Source organism: Saimiri boliviensis, chromosome 2 (assembly GCF_048565385.1).
Source record: "Saimiri boliviensis isolate mSaiBol1 chromosome 2, mSaiBol1.pri, whole genome shotgun sequence".
NCBI classification, from domain to species: Eukaryota; Metazoa; Chordata; class Mammalia; order Primates; family Cebidae; genus Saimiri; species Saimiri boliviensis.
In genome coordinates this window covers 213,407,117-213,434,914 of record NC_133450.1, presented here as the reverse complement: position 1 = coordinate 213,434,914, position 27,798 = coordinate 213,407,117, and the positions used below count along the sequence as shown (strand labels likewise).

General features: G+C 40.5%; 1 protein-coding gene across 1 annotated transcript in view; it reads left to right on the top strand.

Annotated features, from left to right (window-relative positions):
- The first annotated feature begins 6,174 nt into the window (after positions 1-6,174).
- MEGF9 (multiple EGF like domains 9) overlaps positions 6,175-27,798 on the top strand; it is a 109,412-nt gene continuing 87,788 nt past the window's right edge. Inside the window, exon 1 of the mRNA XM_003925183.4 lies at positions 6,175-6,929. Coding sequence (XP_003925232.3) covers positions 6,326-6,929 — 604 coding nt within the window. The 5' untranslated portion in view covers positions 6,175-6,325. The remainder of the gene's footprint in view (positions 6,930-27,798) is intronic.

Genomic DNA, 27,798 nt, shown 5'->3' with positions numbered 1-27,798 from the left:
GCCGAGTACTCAACTAATCCTTTGTTGTTAACTATTTAGGTTTTTCTAATTTTTGTAATTATATGACACTCTGGTGAACATTTTTGTACATAAATATTTACATCTTATTATTTATTTCCCTTGGATAGATTCCTCTTTTTTTTTTCTTTTTGGGACAGGGTCTCGCTGTTGCCCAGGCTGGAGTACAGTGACGTGATCATGGTTTACTACAGCCTTGACTTCCCAAGCTCAGGTGATTCTCCCACCTCAGCCTCCCAGGTAGCTGGGACTTCAGGTGCATACCACCATGCCCAACTAATTTTCAGTATTTTTTTTTTTTTTTTTTTTTTTTAGTAAAGATGGGGTTTCACCATGTTGCCCAGGCTGGTCTTAAACTCCTGAGCTCAAGTGATCTACCCAACTCAGCCTCCCAAAGTGTTGGGATCACAAGCATCAGCCACTGTGCCTGGCCTTTGGATAGATCCTTAAACGTGGAAATAATGGGCCAGGCATGATGACCCTTTATTTGGGCACTTTGGGAGGCTGAGGTGGGTGGATCACCTGAGATCGGGAGTTCAAGACCAGACTGACCAACATGGAGAAACCCTGTCTCTACTAAAAATACAAACTTAGCCGGGCACAGTGGTGCATGCCTGTAATCCCAGCTACTCCAGAGGCTGAGGCAGGAGAATTGCGAACCTGGGAGGTTGCCGTGAGCCAAGATCACGCCATTGCACTCCAACCCAGGCAACAAGAGTGAGACTCCGTCTCAAAAAATAAAAAAAATATAAAAACGAAAAAGTGGAAATAATGAGTCAAAAAGTATAAACACTTTTAAGGCTTCCTGGAAAAGTTGTATCACTGATCATTTCTATCAACAGTGAGAGGCCATAACAAGTATTACCAGTTTGTAAAAATTGTTGCCAAATCAATAGGTTAAAAAAGTGGCAATTCCTTATCTCAACTTGCAATTCTTTAATTACCCAAGTTGCGTATGCAGCATTTCCTATTTCTTAGTCATTTGTATTGTTTTCTGTGACTTGTCTCTTAGTGTCCTCTGCTGGGCTGACTTTGTGAACAGTGGCCCCAATAATCCTACAGTTGTCTGCAGAAGGTGCCAAACCTTGCATTTAGCCACATCTGATAGGAGGCCAGCCTCTGGCAGGATTAGAAATAATCCATGTCAGCGTTGCTGTTTCAATGAAACCAGAAAGGGAAAAGGTTTCCGTGTTTTATTGGAATTTGGGAGATGAAGTTATTTTGCTGAGCCATATCCATCATATTACTATGCCTTCTTTCATTTTCTCTCTCAAGGCTTCTCTTTTTTTAAACGCTTTTCTAGCAGAAGGGTTAAATTTGGTGCATGTGTGTCCTTTATTTCACTATGTGATCACTGACCTCCTCCTATGTGCAACACATAGCGGCCACATTAATGAACTGTAGAGTATAGAGAAGAGCCTGGGCTTTTGAGGCAGAAGGGACTTGGGCAAGTCCCTTAAGCTCTTGGAGGCTCAGTTTCCTCTTCTTTCAAGTGCAGATAATAGTCCTGTCTTTGAGGAATAAATGTGTTATGAATGTAAAACTCCTGAAACAGCATCCACCATATCATAAGACTTCACAGACAATTTTTTTTTTTCGAGATGGAGTCTTGCTCTGTCACCCAGGCCTGAGTGCAGTGGCATGATCTAGGTTTACTGCAACCTTCGCCTCCCAGGTTCAAGCAATTCTCCTGCCTCAGCCTCCTGAGTGGCTGGGATTGCAGGTGTTTGCTATTACGCATGTCTAATTTTTTTTTTTTTTTTTTTTTTTTTTTGCATTTTTAGTAGAGACGGGGTTTCACCATGTTGGCCAGGCTAGTCTTGAACGCCTGATCTTGTGATCTGCCTGCCTCAGCCTCCTAAAGTGCTGGGATTATAGGCATGAGCCACTGCACCCAGCTCACAGACAATTCTTGAGCCATTTCTGTGTATTTGACACTGTGCTAGGTACTGACTATAAAATGAGAAATCAGATGGGGCCCTTTACAGCATCTCCTTTACCGAGGAGAAAAGATAAGAAAGATAAGAAAACTGAGGCTCAGAGAGGTGAAAGGTTTCCTCCAAGGTCATACATTTGGCAGTCATGACCCAAGTCTGTCTGACTCTAAAGACACAAGCTCTTCCCATGAGAAGAGAGGAGAAAAGTCAGGCTACACATTGGCTCTAAAAAGGCCCTCTCTGACCCCTGCTGTTCCGTGGTTCTTAAGCCTTTGGCTCCAGGTCTCATGGGTGGGTTGACAGCTTTTTAGAGCCCTAGGCCTTAGCTACAGTTCTGGGACAATAGGAAAAGTGCCCGTCAATGTTCTGTTACACAGAGTGTGACAGCTATAATTTTTCTTTTCTTCTTTCCATTATAAGTATTTTCCCTTTATAGTTAAGGGTGCCAGTGGGAGCCAGCCAGCCTCAGTTTGATTTCTGGCTCTATTATTTACTAAGTGACCATGGGCAAGTTGCATAACCTGTGTCCTAGTTTCCTTATCTGTAAAATGCAGATAATAATAGAGTATAGACTGAATGTTTGTGTCCCTCTAAAATTCATATGTTGAAATCCAAACTCTCCATGTGAAAGTATTTGGAAACCTTTGGGAGGTGATTAGGTCATGAAGGCTGAACCATCATGAATAGAATTAGTGTCCTTTTAAAGAACACCCAGGGAGCTCACTGAATCTGGTGGTGCCTTGATCTTGGACATCCCAGGCACCAGAACTGGGAGAGAGACATTTTTTGTTGTCTACAAGCCACAATCTACAGGGCTTTGTTGCAGCAGCCCAAAGGGACTAAGACACAATAGTACCTACTTCCTGGGGTTCTTAGAATTAAACAAAATCATTCATATGTAGCTCTTAGTATAATGTCTAGCATAGACCATGAGCTCAATTGTTTACTATTAATATTTCCTATACTGTTTTCATAGCTACACTTACAATGACTTTATACGATTAAATTTAATGGATATAATAATACCTTCCTCTGGTGTCAGATATGTAAGGTGTTTCCAATTTTTAAACACAAAGTAAAATGTAATTCCTAAGAAAATCATCTTGTAGTTTAGAGATTAAGGAAGATTTAAGATTAAAGAAATTTAAGAATTAAATGTTGAATGAATTAACATTAATACATTTAAATTACTAACATCTGTCAAAAAATTTAATATTTTCTATACATACTACCGGCTAATTATCCCATCTTAAAAGCCGCCGTATGGATGATCCTTGCCTAAGGCAGAGAGCTGACCTGGATCACTCGACAAGGTCTTCTAGTCACTTGCTCTATGGTTCTCCTAGCCAAGAAGCTGCATCAGCTTTTCCCCCTTGCCAGAGAACCTCTGATACAACAAAGCTCAGGGCCAACCCAGCATTTTCCAGATATCATTTGGAAATATCAGGTAGGGCAACTGTCAGGCCATGTCACCTGATGGGGAACTTACGGGGCAGGGGTTTCTGCTCTGGTCCTTCAGCCAACAAAGCTCAAAGTTAGCAATGGTATAACTAAAATATGAACCTACATATATTGAGTACCGTCTGTATGCCAGGCTCTGTGAAAACATTCTCCTCAATCCTCAGCTCGACAAATGAGAGACGATTTACTGTCCCCATTTAATAGATGAGAAAACTGGCCTGACCCAGTGGCTCACGTCTGTAATCCCAGCACGTTGGGAGATTGAGGAGGGAGGATCACCTGAGCTCAGGAGTTTGAGACCAGCCTGGCCAACGTGGTGAAATCCCATCTCTACTAAAAATATAAGAATTAGCTGGGCATGGTGGCAGGTGCCTGTAATCCCTGCTACTCAGGAAGCTGAGGCAGGAGACTCGATTGAACCTGGGAAGCAGAGGTTGCAGTGAGCCGAGAGGGCGCCATTGCACTCCAGCTCCGGCAACAAGGGCAAAATGCAGATTCAAAAAAAAGGATAAGAAAACAGGCTCAGAGAGGTCAAAGGTTTCCTCCAAGGTCATACACCTGGCAGTCATGACCCAAGTCTGTCTGACTCTAAAGACGCAAACTCTTCCCATGAACACTACAAGGCTTCAATTTAATTCAATTTAACCAGCATGGATTAGCACTTACAAGCGTTGCCCCTGCTAGGTACTGAGAACAGGGAGAACATCTGATGGAAGAGACAGACACATAAATAACAAGTTTTAGCATTAAGGCAGATGCATGCCCAGGAGAAGTAATAAAGCCATGTGGGCAATTCAATTTATCCCGTTGTATATATTTCTGAAAGCCATCCTTAATTCTTTTAGGAAAAGGCAAGGGAGAGGTAGATTGGTAGATCAGGGCTGTAATCAAAGCATAAACAAAGGGTGGTGGGGAAATGAAGAGGGAGAGATTAATTCCCACTCAAATCCAGGAATGTCTTTTAGAGAATGTGGCATTTTGGTTGGGGTTTGAAGAGCCAGGGACAATGGGCAAGGGAATATGGGGGACTGGCATGACCTGTCCACCCTCCCAAAGCAAAGTAAAAATAGAACTTTGGTTAGTGCTTGCTAAATATCGGTCCTGAAGCCAGAACACATTCTCCCTCATTCCCACTGTTTAATATACATAGACCTATCAAGACACATCCAAAGATAACCACAAATGTAAAAACACAGAAAATATACATAAACATACACAGTACACATGCACAGATTATTAAGACACAATATATGAAAACAGATGCTAGCTCCCATACTCATAAACTCACACAGACACATACGATACTCATAAACACAGACTCACAAACATGTTTATGCATTCATACACAGCCTCCCCCATGCATTACTCATGCAGGAAAATAAATGCACGCTTTCATTAACATACACAGGTTCACATAGAAATCTCATCCTGCCGGTCTGGTTGAAGGCCAATGACTAATGGGAAACCATGCACAAAGGCAAACATCACGTAGGGGAGGCCGGGGTTGGGTTAGCAGTGAGGCTTGGATTAAGCCCCATCAGATGACAAACCCGCCCTGCCTGGCTCCCCCTGGAAGCTGCTGAGCGGAGGCAGCAGCGCCTGACCTAGCTCTGGATCCTGGACGGATGATGTGAGGCTGCGTGCCCGAATTCCAGCTTGATCCAGGGTTTAGTGTCATCCAGGGTCAAGCTCGGCTATCAGCCCCACCCTGATCCCTGCAACCAGCAGGAGGCTCTGGGGACACTGCAGGGCTGGGGCCTGGGGCTGCTTTCTAATCCTAGGCTTGCCCTGGCACAGAACGCTGAGAGTCGTTAGCATTAATGAGGGTTTACAACAGTGGGCCAGGCGCTGGGCTAAGCCCTTTATGTCCATGACTTAATTCTCTCAACAGCTCTGGGAGGGGGGTGAGGAGTGTCCTATCATCTTCATTTTACTGGTGAAAACACTGCGCTCAGGCCACAAAACCATTCAGCAAGAGACATCAAGTTGAGGTTAACCCCGTCTGATCCTATTCTTCCCGGGGTTTAGGTAAGTGTGCTTGCGAGCCTGTCTCCTCCTCGCAGGAAGCCTGCATCTTCTGCCCTGAAGGGTCTCCGTCGCCCGGTCCCGCCCCCTCGTCCAGCCTGACACAACATCTGGCCCACAGCAGGTGTCTGGTGACGGCGTGGGTCTAGCATCAGGGAGGCTCTCGCAAGGGCCTCAGTTTCCCCATCTCTGAAATGGGAATGGCGGCAGAGACCTCGCAAGGCTGAGGCTGGGCTCTCTGGAGCAGCAGAGGGCATGCTAAACTCCACGTCCTCGCTGCCGCCGCCCTCTCCCATCGCGGGGTTCCAGCGCGGTCCCTGCCCGAGACCCGGTGCGGCGCCGGCGCCCCATTGTTCACGAGGGCCGGGATGCTCCCAAGTGCCGATTCCATCCCCCGGTCGAGCTCGCAGCCCGGTAGAGCAGATGACTAGGCCCGGCGTCTGCCGCGCGGGGCGCATCCTTTGTCTGCTCCGCGGCGCCCGGTGCCCGAGGCCCGCGCCCCACTCCTTGGGCAGACAAAGCCGGGGCCGCCGCGAGCCCGGCGGGCTGGAGCTGGGCTCGCGCCACCCTTCTCCCGCCTCACGGACCGCCCCCTCTCCTGGACGTCCTATGATTGGCCCACAGGGCTACAAAGAGGCCGGGAAGCGGACGGATCACGTGGGCTAGTCTGGCTTCCCATTGGTTAGGCGCGGCTGCCAATCGGGGAGGGCGGGCGGTCCGCGCTCGGTCCGGTCGCTCCCTCCGCTCTGGGGCCCGCCCGCGGGGCCGGCCGCCTGTCAGAGGGAGGTGGCGATGGTGCGCCCGGTGGCGGCGGCGGTTGCGGAGGCTTCCTTGGTCGGATTGCAGCGAGGAGAAGATGACGGACCAACCGACTGGCTGAATGAATGAATGGCGGAGCCGAGCGCGCCATGAGGAGCCTGCCGAGCCTGGGCGGCCTCGCCCTGTTGTGCTGCGCCGCCGCCGCGGCTGCCGCCGCCTCAGCCGCCTCGGCGGGGAATGTCACCGGTGGCGGCGGGGCCGCGGGGCAGGTGGACGCGTCGCCGGGCCGCGGGCTGCGGGGAGAGCCCAGCCACCCTTTCCCTAGGGCGACGGCTCCCACGACCCAGGCCCCGAGGACCGGGCCCCCGCGCGCCACTGTCCACCGACCCCTGGCTGCGACTTCTCCAGCCCGGCCTCCGGAGACCACCCCTCCTCGGGCGACGGCCGGACCCGCTCCCACCACCTTTCAGACGCCGCTCGGCCCCTCGCCGACCACCCCTCTGGCGGCGGAACGCACTTCGACCACCTCTCAGGTGCGGACCAGATCCGCGCCAACCACCCTTTCGTCGACCACTGGCCTGGCGCCGACCTCCCCGGTAGCGATCACCGTCCCGGCGCCCAGCACTCCCCGGACCCCGACCCCCGTTCTCCCCGGCAGCAGCAGCAGCAGCAGCAGCAGCAGCATCCCCACCCCACCTGCCACCGAGGCCCCCTCTTCGCCTCCTCCAGGTGAGTCCGGCGCTCCCTCTTGGGCAGGACCCGTCCTCACCCCAGCCCCGGCATCTAGGGTTGGGCTCTTGCCTATAATTTATCTTTTCTTGTCCCAAAGGCTCCCACGTTCCGGCTCCCGAGGGGAGATCCCAGCTCCAGCTAGCCCCCCTCCCGCCCCCAATCAATCTGGAAAGTCTTTTGTCCCCCGTGGGCCGTGCTCCCTCGGGAGGGGGTGGCTGCTGGGTGGAAGGCATCTCATCTTCCCAACAGGGCTTCGGGCCTTTTTCAGAGACCCAGAATGGGCGCAAACTTTTGGGTTGGGTTCCTGCACCCGGTCTCTCTGCCTGTGTTATTTGGGGGAAGTTTGAAAGCCGGAATAGTACCTCCTTCAACCACTGGGTCAAAAACCGAGGATAAGGGATTCCTTTCAAAGCTCCAGTTTCCCTGGCCATTTCTTCTTGTTTATGTAAATATCAGACGTGTGGATGTGACAGGTGAAAGAGAGGTAGTGAGAGGATTTTGTTTACAAACAATATAGGGACCACTTGAGGGCAAAAAAGAAAAACAAAAAAAGGCATTGTAAGCCATGTTGTCCCTGCAAATAAGTGGATTCTGTAGGTCATTTGGGACAGGTGTGTATCTAGGTTGAGCACATTTATAAATTAGGTTAAATCTCTTTCTTGCACCGTTTTTTTTTTTTTTTTTTTTTTTTTTCCCTCACAAGTGTAAGGTCAACATGTTTGGACAAATACACAATTTAAACAAGGATGCCTATTTTTGTCTCCTTAAGCCAAGATATTCAACTTTGCTGATGTTGATAAATGCCACTTTCTGTTTGAGCCCAAGAAAAGCAAGGCTTTTCTTGCTGAAGTCCTGAAGCGAAGTTGGAGACAACTCCTGTTCTTTCCTCGTTTAAATCTAGAGTGGACCTAGAAGTAAAACAAAACAAAACAAAACCTACCTTGTCAAGACGTTAGGCAAAAGTTTCTCAGTTCTCTTGTTTTGAGTTTGGGTGGAGATTTGTCCAAATCGTTGTCTAGCTGGGTCTGTGACCTAAATCTTAGGCTTAGTGGTGGAGGCAGGTATGGACTTTGGACTATAATTGAGTGTGTAGAGAATTTTCCCACATCGTTATGAGCCTTAATACAGTCTTGAGTCTTGGGTTAAAGCTTCGCAATGACATAAGTAGGATTATTCCCCCCAAAAAAGCCAAAGGTGCATCTCTTCCAGCTTCAAGGATAGTATTAACTAGCTGGGTTTTACCTGTAACCCCTTTTGGCTTTCATACAGAGAGATTGACATATTACTGAGAAACAGGAAGCATAGTGGTTGAGAATATGGACTCTGGGGTTTATTCCTAGGTTTGAATCATAGCTCTTCCCCTTGTTAGCTGTGTAAGCTTAGGCGGGTCACTGAAGCTCTCTGGACTCAGTTTCTTTGATTGTGAAACAAAGATAATATTATAGTAGTACTTATCTCATAGGTTGCTATGAAGACTTTTTGTTTCTGTTTTTTGAGACAGGGTCTGGCTCTGTTGCCCAGATTGAAGTGCAGTGGCGCAATCTTGGCTCACTGCAACCTCGGCCTCCTGGGCTCAAGCGATCCTTCCATCTCAGCCTCCTGAATAGCTGAGACTACAGGTGTGAGTCACCACACCCAGCTAATTTTTTGTAGAGATGAGATCTCATCATATTGCCCAGGCTAGTCTTGAATTCCTCAACTGGAGCAATCCTCCTGCCTCAGCCTCCCAAAGTGCTAGGATTACAGGCATGATTCACTGCACCAGGCCTGCTGGGAAGACTGAATAAGTTAATACACTTAACTGTGCTTACAACAGTTCCTAGTGCAGAATAATCACCGTATGTGTTAGCTATGCTTATGACCAGGCCCGTGTGTGTGTGTGTGTGTGTGTGTGTGTGTGTGTATATGTGTGTGTGTGTGTGTGTGTGTGTGTGTGGAAAGTATTCATGAAAACTAATAGGGACTTGTGGTGATTTTTATTTGTTTTAGTAAAATATAATAGAAAAAGAATGAATTTGATTCTCTGGAGTTTTAAGCATACAGAAACATTTAAGTAGCAAGATCACTTACTTTGGTTAGTATCCGATAAATAAATGTGTGTAATTCATGTTATTTTACTTTTACTATATTTGTATTGTTATTTTTAAACCGCAAAGGTAACCCCTACAGGCAAAAAAATATAAACAACCAGAAGTCTACAAAGGAAAAAGGGAAAGTCACTCTTTCACTGCCTTCTAGTTTCAGTCAGTCCTTAGCAGTAGTTACTACTGCTACCAATTTTTCAGATTTTTTTTCAGCTGTTTTTGCTGGGCATGTGTGAACATACACACAGGGTATTTAAAAATAGATTTTAAAAAATCAAAATTGAATAATTCTACACGTTTCGCAACTTGTGGTATTCACTTAACTGTGTATCATGGACTTTAAAAAAAAGTGTCAGTATCTAGAGTCTACTTTATTCTTTTCAATAGTTGCATTTTCCAGAATAAGAATGTATCATAATTTATTTAACCAAGGCCTTATTTATGGACACTTAGAAGCTTCTAGGCTTCACTTAAAAAAGCCCAGAGAGGAAGCAGCACAGAGTATTTTTGTTAAGTCTGTCATACATTTACTGTATTCTCTAATACTTTCACTGGAGTTGCTTAGAATCCAATTCAGTTTAAACTGAAGTAAAGCTCATTTGATTACTATTTGCCATCTGAACTGTTGTTCAGGGTTTTTAGTAATTTTCATGAACTAACATATTATGTCTGTGGTGGTCTTTGGTTGAAGAAATTATAGAAGGATGTCCAATTTCAGTAACTTTCCTGTGTTTTAAATATTAGGTAGTTTGTATTTTTCTGTGAATTCACTCTGGATTGCCAGTGTCTCAGCAGCTGAACTGACTTTCCAGTGATTTGATCAAGTATGGAACATGGGCTCCAGTCTACTTTGAACAGTAAACATCTCTTTGGCAGAAGGAAAACTTATAATTGAATTTGAGAGAACTGGTTTGGCTTGCAAAGTTGGATTCCCTGGCATTTGACAAGATGGTTGTACAGTATTTTTTAATTTCAACATTCCTGTAAGAACTAAGTGCCATTGATAATATATTATTTGATTGGATAGGTCTTATAGATTCTTTTTGAATTAATAGTTTCTTTCATGGAGATTGAGCTGAGAGCTCTTGCCTGCTCCTCAGTTAGGGCCCTCTTTTGTTTACAGGTACACTGATCTGCAAACTGAAACTAATTGCCCAGCAAGCAGGCACTTTTTCTCCCACAAACCCAGCGAAGCATTCAGCTGCTTGGTTAGCTGGTTAGGACATTTTAAGCAGGGTAAAGAGAGATGCTGTGATACCAGAAGTAGTAAAAATCAGCAGTAACACACTGAGGTAATGACAAAGGTTTTTTTTTTGAAATGGAGTTTCACTCTCGTTGCCCTGGCTGGAATGCATTGGCACAATCTCGGCTCACTACATCCTCTGCCTGCTGGGTTTCAAGCCATTCTCTTGCCTCAGCCTCCTGAGTAGCTGGGATTACGGTGCATGCCACCAAGCCTGGCTACTTTTTGTATTTTTAGTAGAGACAGGGTTTCACCATGTTAGCCAGGCTGGTCTCAAACTCCTGACCTCAACAGACCCACCTGCCTCAGTCTCCGAAAGTGCTGGGATTACAGGTTTGAGCCACTGTGCCTGGCCCTCTTCTAGTCTTTTTCAATCTTTTTGTATCTCTCCCAAAATGTGGAACAGCTGAATGTAATACTCCAGATGTACTCTACCAGCTTGTAGCAGAAAGGGGAGTTGCCTCATTCCTTCTGGATGGGATACTGATGTTGATGTGGTTAGTTCCTAATCACAGTAGCTTTTTGGCAGCCACATTATGTTGTTGACTCATTGAGCCCATTAAGATTGCTAAATTCTGTTAACATTTATTTATTTTTAAGTATGTGCTGGGTGAGTCCTCTGTTCATTTTGGACTTGGAAATTCTTGTAATTTTCTGAAGTATAATCTGAGACATTTACTACATTTATAAGATTGATTGTGTTAAATTCAATTATCCTTTTAGATCCCAAGTTTGTCAGTCTACTCCACCCAGTTATTTGCATTTACCTACAGGGTGTTCCTATAGACAGAGTCTAAAGACAAGTTAGGGCAGATTATTCTTACCTCATAGGGGAGAGTAAATTTACAGATGATAAAACAATTTGGAAGGCAAGGGATAATAATTTAGATTAGCTTTGAAGGGTCTCTTTCAGCTCTAAAGTTCTGTGATGATTTGGTCTGCATGATTCAAGGCGTATGTATGCCCCCCAAAGAACCTTATTTATTTATTTGTTACCTAAGTGATGAGAATAGAATTTGTTTAAGCAAGCCGTAGAATTTTGAATTTGGAAACTCTGACTACCGTGATATGTAAATAAAATATTACAGATGTATTATATTTGTTTTTTTTGTGGGTTTTTTGTTGTTGTTGTTGTTGTTGTTTGTTTGAGACAAAGTTTTGCTTATTTGCCCAGGTTGGAGTGCAGTGGTATTTTCTTGGCTCACTGCAACTTCTGCCTCCCAGGTTCAAGCAATTCTCCTGTCTGAGTCTCCTGAGCAGCTGGGACTACAGGCATGTGCCACCACACCTGGCTAATTTTCTTATATTTTTAGTAGACATGGGGTTTTACCATGTTGGTCAGGCTGGTTTTGAACTCCTGACCTCAAACGATCTGTCTGCCTTGGCCTCCCGAAGTGCTGGAATTACAGGTGTGAGCCACCGTGCCTGGCCAAGGAAATGTTTTCCTCACCCTAACATTCTCTAATACTAGATTCGGGATCCTACTTGTGTTTCTTTAAGAAGATGACATTTATTTTAAGGAAATACAAACTGTACAGGCTTCAAAGTTAATATAGATCCACAGTCTTTTATCCAGTACCTGTGGGTTGGATGTGTTTCAGAAGTTAGATTTTTAAATTTTTTTCATAAATACATTCCAGTGAACTGGGGGCAGCATCCTGTAATCAAACACATTAAGATATCTGCAGTAAAATGCACATATCTTTATACTGAGTGGGATAAATAAAGACTATCAGTAGGCTTGCATTTGCTCAGGTTAGGTTTTGTTGCCAAACATATTCAGGATAGGTCAGATAATTTGCCACCAAATGAGTTACAGGAAAATTTTTAGTTTCACAGCTTCTGATATTTAGCATCAGGTTTGAGGGATTGTGGACTACTATAATAGCAATCACAAACCTACTTACTATGTTCCTGGCATTGTTCTAAGTGTCACATACACACACACACACACACACACACACACACACACACATATACATCATTTAATCTTCAAAACAGGAACTATTGAGTTAGTTACTATGATTATCCTCATTTTATAGATAAGGAAATTGAGTCCCGTTGAAGGCCAGCTCTGGTAGAAGCTAATTTCAAACCTAGTGGGTCTGACTCCAGAATACTTATTATTGGCATTTAAAGAAATACAGTTGCTGGCCGGGCGTGGTGGCTCATGCCTGTAATCCCAGCACTTTGGGAGGCCAAGGTGGGCAGATCACAAGGTCAGGAGAGCGAGACCATCCTGTCCAACACAGTGAAACCCCATCTCTACTAAAAATACAAAAAAAAAAAAAAAAGGCCGGGCGCAGTGGCTCAAGCCGGTAATCCTAGCACTCTGGGAGGCCGAGACGGGTGGATCACGAGGTCAAGAGATTGAGACCATTCTGGTCAACATGGTGAAACCCCGTCTCTACTAAAAATACAAAAAATTAGCTGGGCATGGTGGCGCGTGCCTGTAATCCCAGCTACTCAGGAGGCCGAGGCAGGAGAATTGCCTGAACCCAGGAGGCGGAGGTTGCGGTGAGCCGAGATCGCGCCATTGCACTCCAGCCTGGGTAACAAGAGTGAAACTCCGTCTCAAAAAAAAAAAAAAAAAAGACTGGGCGTGGTGGTACGTGCCTGTGGTCCCAGCTACTCAGGAGGCTGAGGCAGGGGAATCGCTTGACTCTAGAAGGCAGAAATTGCAATGAGCCGAGATTGCACTGTTGCACTCCAGTCTGGCGACAGAGCAAGACTCCAAAAAAAAAAAAAAAAAAAAAAAGAAAAGAAATATAGTTGCCTAAAAGAGTAGGAAATCATTTTGCTAAAAATATTGGTTCTTGGATATTAATCTGATAAAACTTCTACTATTCTTTGGCATTTACTGTTTTCATTCCACTGTGTGCTATTCATTCATCTTCCTAAATTTTCTTTCTTTTTTTTTGAGACAGGGTCTCACTCTGTCTCCCAGGCTGGCCTGCAGCAGCACAATCATGGCTCACTGCAGACTTGACCTCCTGGGCTCAAATGATTCTCCCTCCAGAGCAGCTGGAACTATAGGTGTGCACCACCATACCGAGCTAGTTTTTGTATTTTTAGTAGAGATGGGATTTCGCTATGTTGCCCAGGCTGGTCTCGAGCTCCTAAGCTCAAGCAATCCACCCACTGGGACTTCCAAAGTACTGGAATTATAGGTGTGAGACACTACGCCCAGCCACCTTCCTGAATTTTCTGTTTGACAATGTTTTACAATTGTCATATTAAATTAAAGCTCTTATTGTTTCATTAATTAGGTTCTAAGTTTGTCTGTGATGGAGAGATTTGTTCATATTTTTTTGTGGGGCCAGCCCCAGTGACTTCTAAATTTATCATACCTTATGCCTGGCCTAATCGCCTAGGTTTCTGTAGAGATTCCTTAGTCTGATTAGTTTCTGGAGCAGCACAGGTAAACTCCAAAACATTAGTTTCAAATCTTCTGAATTATGTCCCCAGGAAGCCTTCTGGCTAGTTGAAAATTTACACATTGAAATAATCTGACTAGTCTTTTTATCTTGATCTCTTTAGAAGACCCATAATATTAAAGTGTGCATTACTTTTCATCTTAGCATTTCTAAACGTGTGTATATTAACTTTCAGACATTCTGGCACCCTTATAAAAAGAATGGAAGAAAAGTATTGCAGTGCTGTTTTTACTGATGAGTAAATTATGGGTGGAGAGAGTTCTGCTCTAGGGTACTTAATCAGAAGAAAATAGAAATGTTTAAGACCTTGTTTAGCTGAAAGACAGTGTTAGATGATATTTTAAGTTATAAATAGATTTAATCCATACTTTTTGCCTTGATCTTGATTTTTGTGTGTTTTTTTAGGTGTGTTATAAAAATCTTTATTACTAATGTTGACATTATGTTACAGGGACCTCTTCTGTAATCACTTAGTCTTTTTTCAAGTATACATTTTGATTTATCTGTTTTTTACTAGAAATGACTACCCTGACTGTACTGGTAACTTTAAAGGAGGATTTCCAAAAATGTGATGAAGAAGATAAAGATTATGTCTGGATACCTATGTTTGAATCTTAGCAAAGGTTTACTAAAAATAATGATCGTTTTAGATGTGTCTATATGAGTACATGTGATAAATTTGTGTCAAAATAATCTCTCTAATGTCACTATTCTATAGATAATTATTGACAGAAAAAATCTTTATTAGTTTGTCTTCATTGAAAAAAACCTTTCTTCTATGTTCCTTGTTCATTTTTTTTTTCAATTTAAAGTCTTCCCTGTGTTCCTCTCACTCATATCTTTTATTTTTAGCCCCATCCATTCTTTCCATGATCTTTAAGGAGCCAAATTACCCTCTCTGTTGAACAATTTACCACTTTGTCCTCCTTCAGTGCTTCTTCAAAGCCTAATTCTTCTAAGAAGTCTTTCTAGATGAACAAAAAGTCCTTGAAGATGTCTTAGCGTCAGCATGCATAGTGTTGAACAGTTTGCACTCAAAACAGAATCCGTCTTTCTCTGTGACTTTGACTTTTTTCCTATTGATTTGTTTTTAGTCTATTTAATTTGGATTATGAAGCCTTCTTAAGAAAATGTCATCTTTTATACAATATTCAGAACATGGTAATTATTCTCTCTTTTTGAAAAAAAATGGAGAAAAGATTTTCTTTTTCCACTGGTGTCTTCTTTATTGTCCAGCTTATACCCCACTCCCACACCCTCTGCCACCTTTGTCTGAGGAACAATAAAGAAAAAACTTTCATAATAGAACTTATCTGGCTCTAAAAAAAAAAAAAAGCAAGCACTTTGATTAAGTAGCAGATTTATTTTCCTATTTATGAATAATATGAGCTGTTTTTGTGGTAGGTGGTTTGGGATGCATACCAGTATAAAAGGCCTAATTTGATTAAGAAATAAATGTTTGATCTTTTGAGTGACAGAATTTCCCCATTAGAAATGTAATTAAAGTTAATAGTGAACAGAGTGCTTCTAATATTAATAATTAACAAGTGTGCAGTACATTATTGCTTACAAGGTGCTCTTAGAACGTCTAAAACCTTGCAATTCATATTTTGTTGATTTCTGCATATTACATGAATGAAAAAGGCTTATCTCCTCTGTTTGTACTTTTATTGGTGAATACTGATCAAACCTTTATAGGTTTTGGTGGGTTTCAGATTTGATATTTTGAATTTCAAATCATTATGTTTTAAGTTTATTTTGTTAAGTATAAATCTTGGCTTGTTTAGCTGCCCATCATTTATATTTGTATGATGAAAAAATGGTATTTGGAGAAGAGAACTGCTTGCTTTATATTTTCTTTCCTAGACACTACACAGGGCTGAATGTTGTGGAAAGAGCCCAGTAGTAATTGAAAGTAAATGGTGATGGAGATACCAAGGTGAACTACAGAACTTGACTTGGAGGGCTTATATGATGAATTTCATTTCTTTTCTTTTCTTTTCTTTTTTTTTTTTTGAGACTCGCTCTGTCGTCCAGGCTGGATTGCAGTGGTGCGATCTCAGCTCACTGCTATCTCCGCCTCCTGGGTTCCAGCAGTTGTCCTGCCTCAGCCTCTCGAGTAGCTGGGATTACAGGTGCCTGCCATCATGCCCCTCTAATTTATGTATTTTTAGTACAGACAGGGTTTTGCCATGTTGGCCAGGTTGCTCTGAAACTCCTGCCCTCAAGTGATCCGCTTGCCTTGGCCCCCCAAAGTGCTTGGATTACAGGCATGAGCCACGGCACCTGTACTAAATTTCATTTCTTCATATTGAAATACTTAATTCTTTCTTAGTGTAAGAATCTCTTTGGAATATATATATATATATATATATATATATATATATATCTTTTTATTTTTTCCAAGATAGAATCTCGCTGTGTCTCCCAGGCTGGAGTGCAGTGATGCCATCTTGGCTCACTGCAACCTCTACCTCTTAGATTCAAGCAATTCTCTTGCCTCAGCCTCCCAAGTATCTGGGATTACAGGCGCCCACCACCATGCCCAGCTAATTTTTATATTTTTAGTAGAGACACGGTTTCACCATGTTGGCCAGGCTGATCTCAAACTCCTCACCTCAGGTGATCCACCCATCTCGGTCTCCCAGAGTGCCAGGATTACAGGCATGAACCACCACGCCTGGACCACAATCTCTTTGGAATTATCTTAGCCTGCTATTTCAGTTGTACTGCCTCAAATCACTGTGTTAATGGCAAAGAGATTTACACTTTCACCTCTAATGTTAACTGAGCACATATTATATGTCTGATTACCTATAAGGATTTTTTTTTACATACATCATGTTATATAATTTTTAAACAATGCAGAAGTTAAATCTTACTAGCCGTACTTTATGACTGGCAAACACTGAGATTCAGAAAGTTAAAGGAGTTTGCTCAAGCCTATCAGGCTTACAGACCCTATGAGGGCAGGACTTCTGTTTGTTTTGTTCACCATTGTACCTCTGCTGTCCCGCCCAAATAGATTCTTAATAAATATTTAGCGACTGAATTAGTGAAAAGGAGGGAACAGTTTGTAGGTATACTAGACATACAGTGTCCATTATTCTTGAGAAAAATAATGTAATCATAGCCATTCTCTTTATTTTAGAAATGAACTTTTCTCTCACTCATAGTAATATAAGGAATAGTATGAGAACCTGCTTAGGGCAAGTGGAACTCCTTGAGATCTGTCTTATTATATTAATTATTCATTTTTTATTACATAATTTTTTCCCTTGTATTTTTCTTAAAGGAAGAACAACAATGGACAAATGAACATTTGATGACTTTGTAGAAAGGGTAGCTAAGTTGCAAAAGCTGAGCAGTTGTCTGTAAGATGTGGGATCCTAAGTTTTTTATTAGTTCTTTTACTAGTTCTCTATCTAGTGAAAGCAAGTAGTTTGCTCAGTTAAATGAGGTAGACTAGATTTGTGCTTTTTAAACAGTATTATTTGTGGACCTAGGATTTCTCAGATGTGTTTGGGAGCTATTATAGGGACTAGAGAGGTCAGCAGGTCTACTTCTGGACCAAAGTTTACACCCACCCAGCTCTCACCTCTCATCTCCACATCACCACCCACGCTTTCATCAGCTCTTCTCTCATTTGGCTTGTCTACTGGATTTGTCCTTTCAGTAAATATTTTTGAAATAGGAATTCTCTTACTCTGACATTTTGTGATAAAGAAATCTGGTAATCTATGAACTTACATTAAAATATTTACATTATATTAAGTAACACTATACATAAGAAGAGAGAAATATACCAAAATGTTAGTTGGTTAAAGCTAAGTAATGGGATTATGGGTAATTTTAATTATCTTCTTTGTATTTTTCTGAATTTTTAAAGTTTTTTCAATGACTATATCCAATTCTAATTTTATGGTCATAAAAATAGATGAATAACATTTAAAAATGAATAAAAAGTTCTGATAAACTTGGTAAGTCTTTACTTATATAATAAGATCAAGTCAAATGATATTACCTAGGGTCACTTAACTGTAATTTCTGTTATTGACTAAGCAAGTTTGATCTATATCAGAGGTATTTCTTTGGTCTAAGTGAGTCAGGGTTTTGAAGAAAGGAGATTGCTGAAGATAGTACCAAAGAAAGGAGACTATTCCTGAGGCCTGACAAATATTAAACATAGAGTAGGAATGACATATCTAAGATTTGGTACCCTTAGGGAAAGTTTAACTGAGATCTTCATCAGAGGCTGAAAATTGAGAGCTGGTTCTTTCTCCATTTTATTCTGTCTAGGTAATTTAAAGCAGGCACTTTAAAATTACTTAAGGTAGCTTATTGAAATAGATCTTGTTTAGATTGTACAAAAGTTGAATTCATGGCATTGTTCGTAGTCTTTATCAATATAATATATTTGATTATTTCTTCCTTAAACTTACAGAACCCCTAAAAGTTTGGTTTTAGTCTGTCCATATGTTTTGCAATTAGATCAGATGGGATTGCTGTTATACTGGTAATATAACAGATGTTCTATATGATACCTTGCCAGGGAGACAGCTAAGCTCTAAGGGAAGGAGAAATTTATTCATTTGGAAAAAGGAATGTATTCTGCCTAGCCACAGGGAAAACAATAAGGAATAGGAATGTTGTCAACCTGGCTGAAGAATGTTAAATAACCTTTTACTAAATTTTAGACCTGTTAGATAACTGAGTCTGAAAACTTATTTCAGTCTTGCATGCTTCCAGGAAACTGGCCTATTATCACAGATCTTAATTAGATTTTTATCATTTATTTTTTAATAATCTAGTACTTTTATTTGATATATATGAGCAGAAGGAAGAGATTAGAAGTAGTGGCATTGCTAACTGCAAGGAGGATATAATATTTCCTACTCCCTTATAATTTTGGATTTTTTTTTTTTTTGAGACAGGGTCACACTGTCACCAAGGCTGGAGTGCAGTGACGTGATTGTGGCTTGCTGTAGCCTTGACCTCCTGGGTTCAAGTGATCCTCCCATCTCAGCCTCTCAAGTAGCTGGTACAGGCATGTGCCACCATTCCCGGCTAATTTTTTTAAACATTAATTTTTTTTTTTTTTTTTTTTTTTTTTTTTTTGTAGAGACAGGGTTTCACTACATTGCCTAGGGAGGTCTTGAATTCTTGGGCTCAAGTGATCTGCCCACCTCAGCCTCCCAAAGTGTTGAGATTACAGGCTTGAGCCACTGTGCCTGGCTTGGAAATGGTCTTTAAAGATAAAATTTCTTTAAAAAGTATTCTAGGAAAGGTGTAGATGTTATTCATTCTGAAGGCAGTTGGATAACTTGAATAGTTTTTTAGATTCTCTTCAGTACTGTTAATCATCATAGGGATTGGGAAGGGCTATTGGAAATAATGGGGGAAAAGGACTTGCAGTCCAATATATTTATCCTGTTTTGTTTGTTTATTGAGGTGTGAGGAGAGGAAGGCATTGGGCTGTTTCTGCTGTAGATTTTTAATGTGATTTTATATTTATTATAATCCTAGAGTGTGTTTTATCAGTTCTATATGAATAGCACCAATGGTATAGTCCCACCATCTGTTGGTGTTGTGTGGGTTAATGAATAGTTATAAAGTGTACCAAAAACTGAAAGCAATCTAGTTGTTGGGTATTATTATACTAAATTGTTGGTATATTGCCTGCAAACCTATCCTGTTAAACTGGTTTTAGTTTTTAAGTTAGTTTGTTGCTTCAACTTGGCCACAAAGGCAGGGCTGAATGGTCCAGCTAATCAGTGGAATGGAAATCAGAAGAACTAAATTCCAATCTTGCTATTCACTTTTTGGGTTATTGGCACATTTTTTTGATGACTCTGTGACTTAGTTTCCCTGACTATAAAATGAAACTTACTCCCAGACTCCCAAAGTTTTTGAGAAGTTAACATATGTAAACTACCTTGGGCTTTCTCAGACACAAAGCCTTTATAGAATTCATGCTGTTTTCTTATATACTTTCCAGATTACATGGTTTATATTAGCATAAAATGTAATGTGACCAAGATAGTTTTGATTAAATACAAAGAAATAAACACATGCATTTATATGTGGCTTCTTCACACAAAATATATTTTTATGCTGTTTTGTCATTGACATATTTGTATAATTTAACAATTATACCATGATATTTTCCAAAGGTTTGGGATCCTTTAGTATTATTTTTCTTCCCCACTGCCTTGAGAAAACAAAATAATCTTTATCTCATATTAAACTCACAACATATATAAGTTATGCTTTATATGATATTATTTTTGGTTGATCTGTTTAGAATGGATTCTACTCACTTTTTTTTAAGAAACAGGGGCTCACTCTTTTGCTCAGGTTGGAGTGCAGTAGTGTGATTGTAGCTCACTGCAGCCTCGAACTCCTGGGCTCAGATGATCCTCCAATATCAGCCTCCTGAGTAGTCGGGACTACAGGCATGTACCACCATGCTCAGATAATTTAAAAAAAATTGCAGACATGTGGTCTCGCTATATTGCCCAGGCTGGTATTGAACTCCTGGGTTCAAGAAGTCTTCCCACCACAGCCTCACAAAGTATTGACATTACAGGTGTGAACCACTGCACCTGGCCAATTTTTTTACAGTTATAAAAATCATCTATGTTCATTGTAGAAAACATAAAGAAGGGTAAAAACAAAACATGAACCCAGAGATAACTAAAAGTAACTATTTAGTGGTAACTGTGAAATTTTTTTACATCAATATTTTAACTCCCTCCCTGCCATTGAGATTATTCTGTATGGAAGTATTGCTTTAAAACCGCTCTTTAACATATTTCAGACATTTTAATGTTTTGAAGTGGGGCATCTTTCAAATGGAAATGAAAGTGTGAAAGTAGTACTGTTAGTACTATTACTGTTATTTAAATTATCAAACTTTAAGTGTCTACTATGTTTAATTTGCTATATTAGATGCCTCCTAATAGAGAAAAAAGCTATCCCATAAAGCTTTTTTAAAATCGCTGATTGAGTTTAATATTTTATTACTGCATATATCGCTTCATTTCTTACAGTAATAAATGAGATCACTTATTTATTATGAAAACAGAGGTGCAAGTAGGATTTAACACTTTTCTGAAGACAAATATGACAGATCAAAATGCAAAAAAAATCCACCACATTTAAATTATTTGTCATGTCACCAAAAAGAATGTAAATCTATTTTGGGTAGTGATCTAAGACTCCATATGATGCTTTACTTGAGACTTGGTACTTCCTGGCAGAACCAAGCCAGTGACTGTGTTTCTTATGTCTGCTCCAGCAGAAGCATGATTTGTCATTGGTTCACGTGGTCCTTGAAAGCCAAAAGCAGTCTGGAAAAAAGCCAGGCATTTGGTATTTTTCAATACTGTGGTGAGAGAAGACAAGGTGCCCATCTGCCTGGCTTGTACATTGCCAAAAAGACCTAGGTGCTATCCTAAAGAATATACCAGAGAATGATTCTGGCCTTTAGGAAACTGGTTAATGATTACTCTTCTCTGAATTTTGAACTTTGAAATCCAAGCAGTAATGAATCATAGTGTTATTGAGAGAGGATTAAATTGATCAATGTATGTAAAACACTGAATTCAGTAGTGCTTAACAATCAGCACATATATTAATCAGCACATAGTAAACACTCAAAACAGTTTTTGAAAAACAGGGATATTTCAAAGACAGCAGTGAAAACTTTGTTAATTCTAGATTAATTAATTTGCCAACTTTCTTGATATAATCTGTAGACCGGTAACACATTGGTAATCAGAAAGACTTGCATATTGTCACAAATCATCTCTGTAATAGGTGGTTCTAAGCTGCAGGGTAGGAACAATATGCTTGAGGCAAAGGCTACCTCCTATTTTTCCAGAATGGCCCAGGTCAAGCTAGAATTTTGCTGTGTCATGTTGCTAGATACAACAGGAATGGTACTGCTTAGAACTGGACCAAATGGAAGAGATTTTAAAAAGGTAAATGCAAAGATGGTAATCCCCGAACCAGCCATTGTCCAGTTCTGGTAGGTATATACTCCGTGGGATCTTATGTAGGCATCAGGCCCTAGCTATAAATGACCTAGTAAAGTGAAAATAAAATTGGGCTTATAGAAAGATGTGACCACTCTGTTTTATGTTGGTAGCACAATGATATTTTTGAAAGCATGCCAAATACAACAAGTCACATAACCTTCCTGGGCTTCTATACTATCTTCTGTAACATGAGTATAATAGTAACCTACCAAATAAGGTTCTTGGGTATTGGGCCTAGAATTTAAAACTAGCCCTCTGACTCAAATCTGTGCTCCTTTTTATCCTTTGACTAAACTTTGCTGCCTTGCCAAAGCAGATGGGAGTAGCAGAAAATGAAATGAAGCATTTAGTAGCTACAGAGCACATTTTGGGTTCTGTTTTTTTTTTTTTTTTTTCCCTCTTCCTCTGTCCTCCCCCAGAAAACTCATACATTTTCTCTCTCAGCACTGGTTCTGAGATGTACACAGTGATCCAGTTAAGCTTTCAGTAGCTACTGTGAAAATCAAAATTAGATCAAAGAGTGTTTCTTGAAGGCAGATATGAATGTAGGTTGGAGATTGGGAGAGGAGATAATGGTGGAAATTAAATGAGGGTAAGCAGGTAGAAAAGCATGGCAAATGTATAGCCAAGTCAATTCTAAGCAAAAAGAACAAAGCTGGAGGCATCACACTACCTGACTTCGAACTATACTACAAGGCTACAGTAATTAAAACAGCATGGTACTGGTATCAAAACAGAGATATAGACCATTGAAACAGAACAGAGGCCTCGGAGGCAAAACCACATGTCTACAACCAACTGATCTTTGACAAACCTGAAAAAAACAAGCAGTGGGGAAAGGATTCCCTGTTTAATAAATAGTGTTGGGAAAACTGACTAGCCACGTGCAAAAAGAAGAAACTGGACCCCTTCCTGACACCGTACACCAAAATTAACTCCAGATGGATTAAAGACTTAAACATAAGACCTAACACCATCAAAACTCTAGAAGAAAACTTAGGCAAAACCACTCAGGACATAGGCATAGGCAAGGACTTCATGACTAAAACACCAAAAGCATTGGCAAAAAAAGCCAAAATAGACAAATGGGATCCAGAGCTTCCGTACAGCAAAAGAAACAATCATTGGAGTGAACCAGCAACCAACAGAATGGGAAAAAATTTTTGCAATTTACCCATCTCACAAAGGGCTAATATCCAGAATCTACAAAGAACTAAAACAGATTTACAAGAAAAAAAAAAACCCATTCAAAAGTGGGCAAAGGACATAAACAGACACTTTTCAAAAGAAGACATATATGAGGCCAACAAACATATGAAAAAATGCTCATCACCTCTGGTCATTAGACAAATGCAAATAAAAAACCACATTGAGATACCATCTCATGCCAGTTAGAATGGCAATGATTAAAAAAATCTGGAGACAACAGATGCTGGAGAGGATGTGGAGAAATAGGAAAAATTTTACACTGTTGGTGGGGGTGTAAATTAGTTCAACAATTGTGGAAGACAGTGTGGTGATTCCTTAAGGACCTAGGAATAGAAATTCCATTTGACCCAGCAATCCTATTACTGGGTATATATCCAAAGGATTATGAATCATTCTATTATAAAGACACATGCACACGTATGTTCATTGTGGCACTGCTTACAATAGCAAAGACCTGGAACCAACCCAAATGCTCATCGATGATAGACTGGACAAGGAAAATTTGGCACATACACACCATTGAATACCGTGCAGCCATAAAAAACAATGAGTTCGTGTCCTTTCTAGGGGCATGGATGGATCTGGAAACCATCATTCTCAGCAAACTGACACAAGAACAGAAAATCAAACACCACATGTTCTCACTCATAGGTGGGTATTGAACAATGAGAACACATGGACACAGGGAGGGGCACATCACACACTGGGGTCAGTTGTGGGGGCAAGGGGAGGAACAGTGGGGGGGTAGGGAGTTGGGGAGGGATAACATGGGAAGAAATGCCAGATATACGTGATGTGGGGATGGAGGCAGCAAACCACATTGCCATGGGCATACCTATGCAAAAATCTTGCATGTTCTGCACATGTGCTCCAGAACCTAAACTGCAATTATATATATGGATAAAGAAAAGCATTGCAATGTAAAGCAGGACTGAATAGTAACTATGTGATTGTCTATTTAGCACAAAGAGGGTTGGTGCTAACAAGAGACAATGTAATGCTTATTAGCACTTAGCAAGTAATACCCCATATTGTGAAATGGTAGTATTGATTGTTTTTGACTTGACAATAAAACCTTTCATCTTTAACCTAATATGGACTCTAGACCAAGAAGCTAATCATAATGATATTTTTTATTTTGTAAAAAAAAAAAAAGATGACATTCGATTATGTAAAAGTCATAGAGTAGGCTTGGCGCAGTAGCTCACACCTGTAATCCCAGCACTTTTGGAGACTGAGAGGGCCAGATCACTTGAGCCCAGGAGTTGGAGACCAGCCTGGAATGTAGGATGAAAACTCTTCTTTGCAATAAATACAAATACTAGCTGGGTATAGTGGCTTACACCCAGGAGGCAGAGGTTGCAGTGAGCCAAGATCGTCCCACTGCACTCCAACCTGGGTAATAGAGTGAGACCCTGTCTCCAAAAAAAAGAAACGTCACAGAATATCAGACTTGCAAATGTGATTCATACTCTGCCAGTCATTTCAGGGTACGTTTTCCTTCCCCATTTTGTAAACTTTGCTCGTTACTCAAAGGTTAGTCGTCTCTCAGATCAGACAAAGGAGCACCTGTTGTTTATAGACCCAACTTCATCTGATCTAGTTGCAAAGCATATTGACAGATGATATGCAAAATTTTGGAGGATTTATGTTTATTAGAAAGAATGTAATAGCTTCAGTTTGTGTGGTATCTATACTGAACAATAACAATATTATTATATCCTACAGGTACATAAGTACAGTGGTCAGATCATACTATATAACTATAGATGTGGAGAATACCTATATAATGCAAAACCTAATCCTATTTGCCTAATTAATAATTTAATATACCATTTACATTTCACTATAATTCTCCCGTTACTCACTATTAAACTGAGCCCAGCCCATAGAGCTCAAGTTCTTTGGTATGATTTAAAATTTCAAGGCTGCCAAAAAGAATGACACATGTCTACCACAGCCTTTCTTTGACTACCTGCAAACTTATTTGCCCTTTAAAAACATCCATGCAGCCTCCTATTATAACTTATACTTTCTAACATTACATAGTTTTTGATTGCTTACTTTTTATGGACTCTTGAAATTTAAACTCTTCCCCTTGTGTTTTAAACTCTAGCAGAATCAAATGGCATATATTGTCCTCCAAATATTATGCTTATTTTCGTCATCATTATTAATAATAAAGCAATCATCTGTGAAGGTCTTACTTACTCTTTGTCAGATACTAAGAGCTTTAAATGAATTTCCATGGCTGCATTTAATTCTCAAAATAACCTAGTAAGAAATAGGTATTATTATTCCTACTCTACCAAAGAGGAATTGAGATTTTGAGAGTTTAAATACACAAAGCAGGGTTTCAGAGCTAGTACAATGTAGAACCTTAATTCAAATTCAGATATGTTTAGCTTTAGAGCTACCTCTCCTAATCACTAAGTTAACTAGACTCTCCTTATTTTGCATATGCTGTTCCCTCTACCTGAGATGCCCTTCTCTTCTCAATAGGGGTCTTAATTCTAAGCAACAAAAATCATTTATTGATTTAATCAGAATTGAATTTATTAAAAGGATATTGAGGAGTTCACAGAATCTCCAGGGGTACCAAATTTAGGCCATGGAGTTAGAGGTAATAGTCAATTGTGTCCATAGATTGTATGCCACTGACATCACCACTCGTACTGCTAACCTTGGGTCCTGGATGTAATAACAAGTGCTACTGCCACTTGTCATACTGCATCCATTTCCCTTTTGTCACCAGAGAGAGGGCCTCCAGTTCATTCCTTTGGATCATTAGTTTCTAATTTCCAGTCAGGTAAAGGTGCATCTGATTGTTGGAACCTCAGTGACTGGCCCATGCTCTGGCTGCAGGAGAGGCCAGGAAAACAAGAATCTAACATTATGAACCTATGTGATGGGGTATCAAGGTTTAAAATATGGAGAATTCCTCCAAATAGGCAGGGATTCTGAAAATAGTGAGAAACTATACTATGATACTAGGCTGCCAAAAAGAATGACACATGTCTACCACAGCCTTTCTTTGACTACCTGCAAACTTATTTGCCCTTTAAAAACATCTATGCAGCCTCCTATTATAACTTATACTTTCTAACATTACATAGTTTTTGATTGCTTACTTTTTATGGACTCTTAAGTGTTACTTGTCTATGTAACTGTCTCCTCTCTACCTTTTCTCAAGTAGCTTGTAGCCTCTTATTGATGTTGGTACTCCCTGACATCTACGTAGGATAGTGTTCAGCATGTAGTAAATACTAAATAAATGGTTGAACAGCATTGGTGCATAAATTGTCCCTACTCACCATTAGTACTAGAATATAAGGTCCATAAGAGGCAGGGGTTTTTGTCTTTGTCTATCTGTCTCTCTCTCTCTCTTTTAACCACCATATGGCCAGCACCTAGGTTAATTCCTAGCATGTGGTAGGTCTATGGTAAATAATTATTAAATATTTGCTAAATAAGTAAATACTCCTAAGTAGTATGTTACTTATCTCTGGAAATAAGGCCTTTGAATGTGAATGGGGAACTCAAAGCACCATATTATAATTTACAGCTAGACCACATTCATCTTTAGTTACCTCTTCTTTCTATTCAGAAACATAACCAGAAAAGGCAATTTGAAATTCTTTCCTAGACCTACTGTGATAGTTACTAGCTACGAAAATTGCCTGAAGTACCTACCATATACTTGGTAAACATGAAACCTTCTTTTTGGTCTCCTTTTATGTATATAACCAGTTGTATCCTGAGATTGCATCTACTGTGGGGAGAAGAGGCTGTTGGACAAACTGTCTTGTACTTATGTTTTAAAAAGTATAATAACCTAGAGCAGTAGCATTTTACTTTGAGAAATGAAGAAATGGAAGTCCGTAATTGTGAAATGATTCTTATAAATGTGAAACACTTAGAATTCCCAGCGTAAATTGGCCTTCTAAATGTTAGCTGTACTTTTTATTGTATATTGAAAACTTAGTCCTTCAGACTTTTTACTTAACTGCTTCCAAACCTTTTAAATTCTTCATTACCTCTAATCCTCTCAATTCTGATCATAAGCAGTGTTACCCTACTTTACAAATAAAAAACCTGAATCTGAGATGAGGGTAAGTTGTTTGCTCAGTGGTTACACAGCTGAGAAGTCCTAGTTAGCTGGGATTCAAACCGAGATCCATCTTATTTTTGAAACTCTTTCTAGCATGGCAAAATAACATGCTAAATGTAGGTTGTATTTAATTGTGTTCTATTGTATCCTTCTAACCACTGTTAGATTTAATGCATCTTTTGCCCCTGCCACCTTTACTTCTCTTTTCTGATTTGTAATCTGTTTACTACTCTCTTCAGTTTATCTCCTGATTCTTTGGAGTAGAAAGTAAGCATTTTACCCAGAAGAACAAAGCACATCCTCACATAGTACTCTGTCCATTTTACTTTTCCCTCTATTTTTTTCCTTAGCCTAATTGATTTGTACAGTGGATTGGTTTCCAGAGAAGACCTGGGTATATGTTATGAGTCAGATGAGTAAACCTATACATTACCCAGGATGAGATTTACAGGCTAATAGCATATATCCCCAAACTAAGAGTCATTTTAGCCAGTGTTAAAGATGAAACACAAGTTGGTCAGAAATAGGGACAATAGCAAATAATGGTATTGAGTTGCTACAAACACTTTGCAACCTAGTGATGTACTTTTATGTGTATTAATTATTTTTAACTTGTGCATAATACTGAAAAATTCCAAATGGATTCCAGACATTTATTGCCAACAAAAAAAGTTTACTTAAATTTGCTGTTTTAGAGAATTATTTTTCTTAGCATATGTTCTTTCTTGTTAATAGAAAGC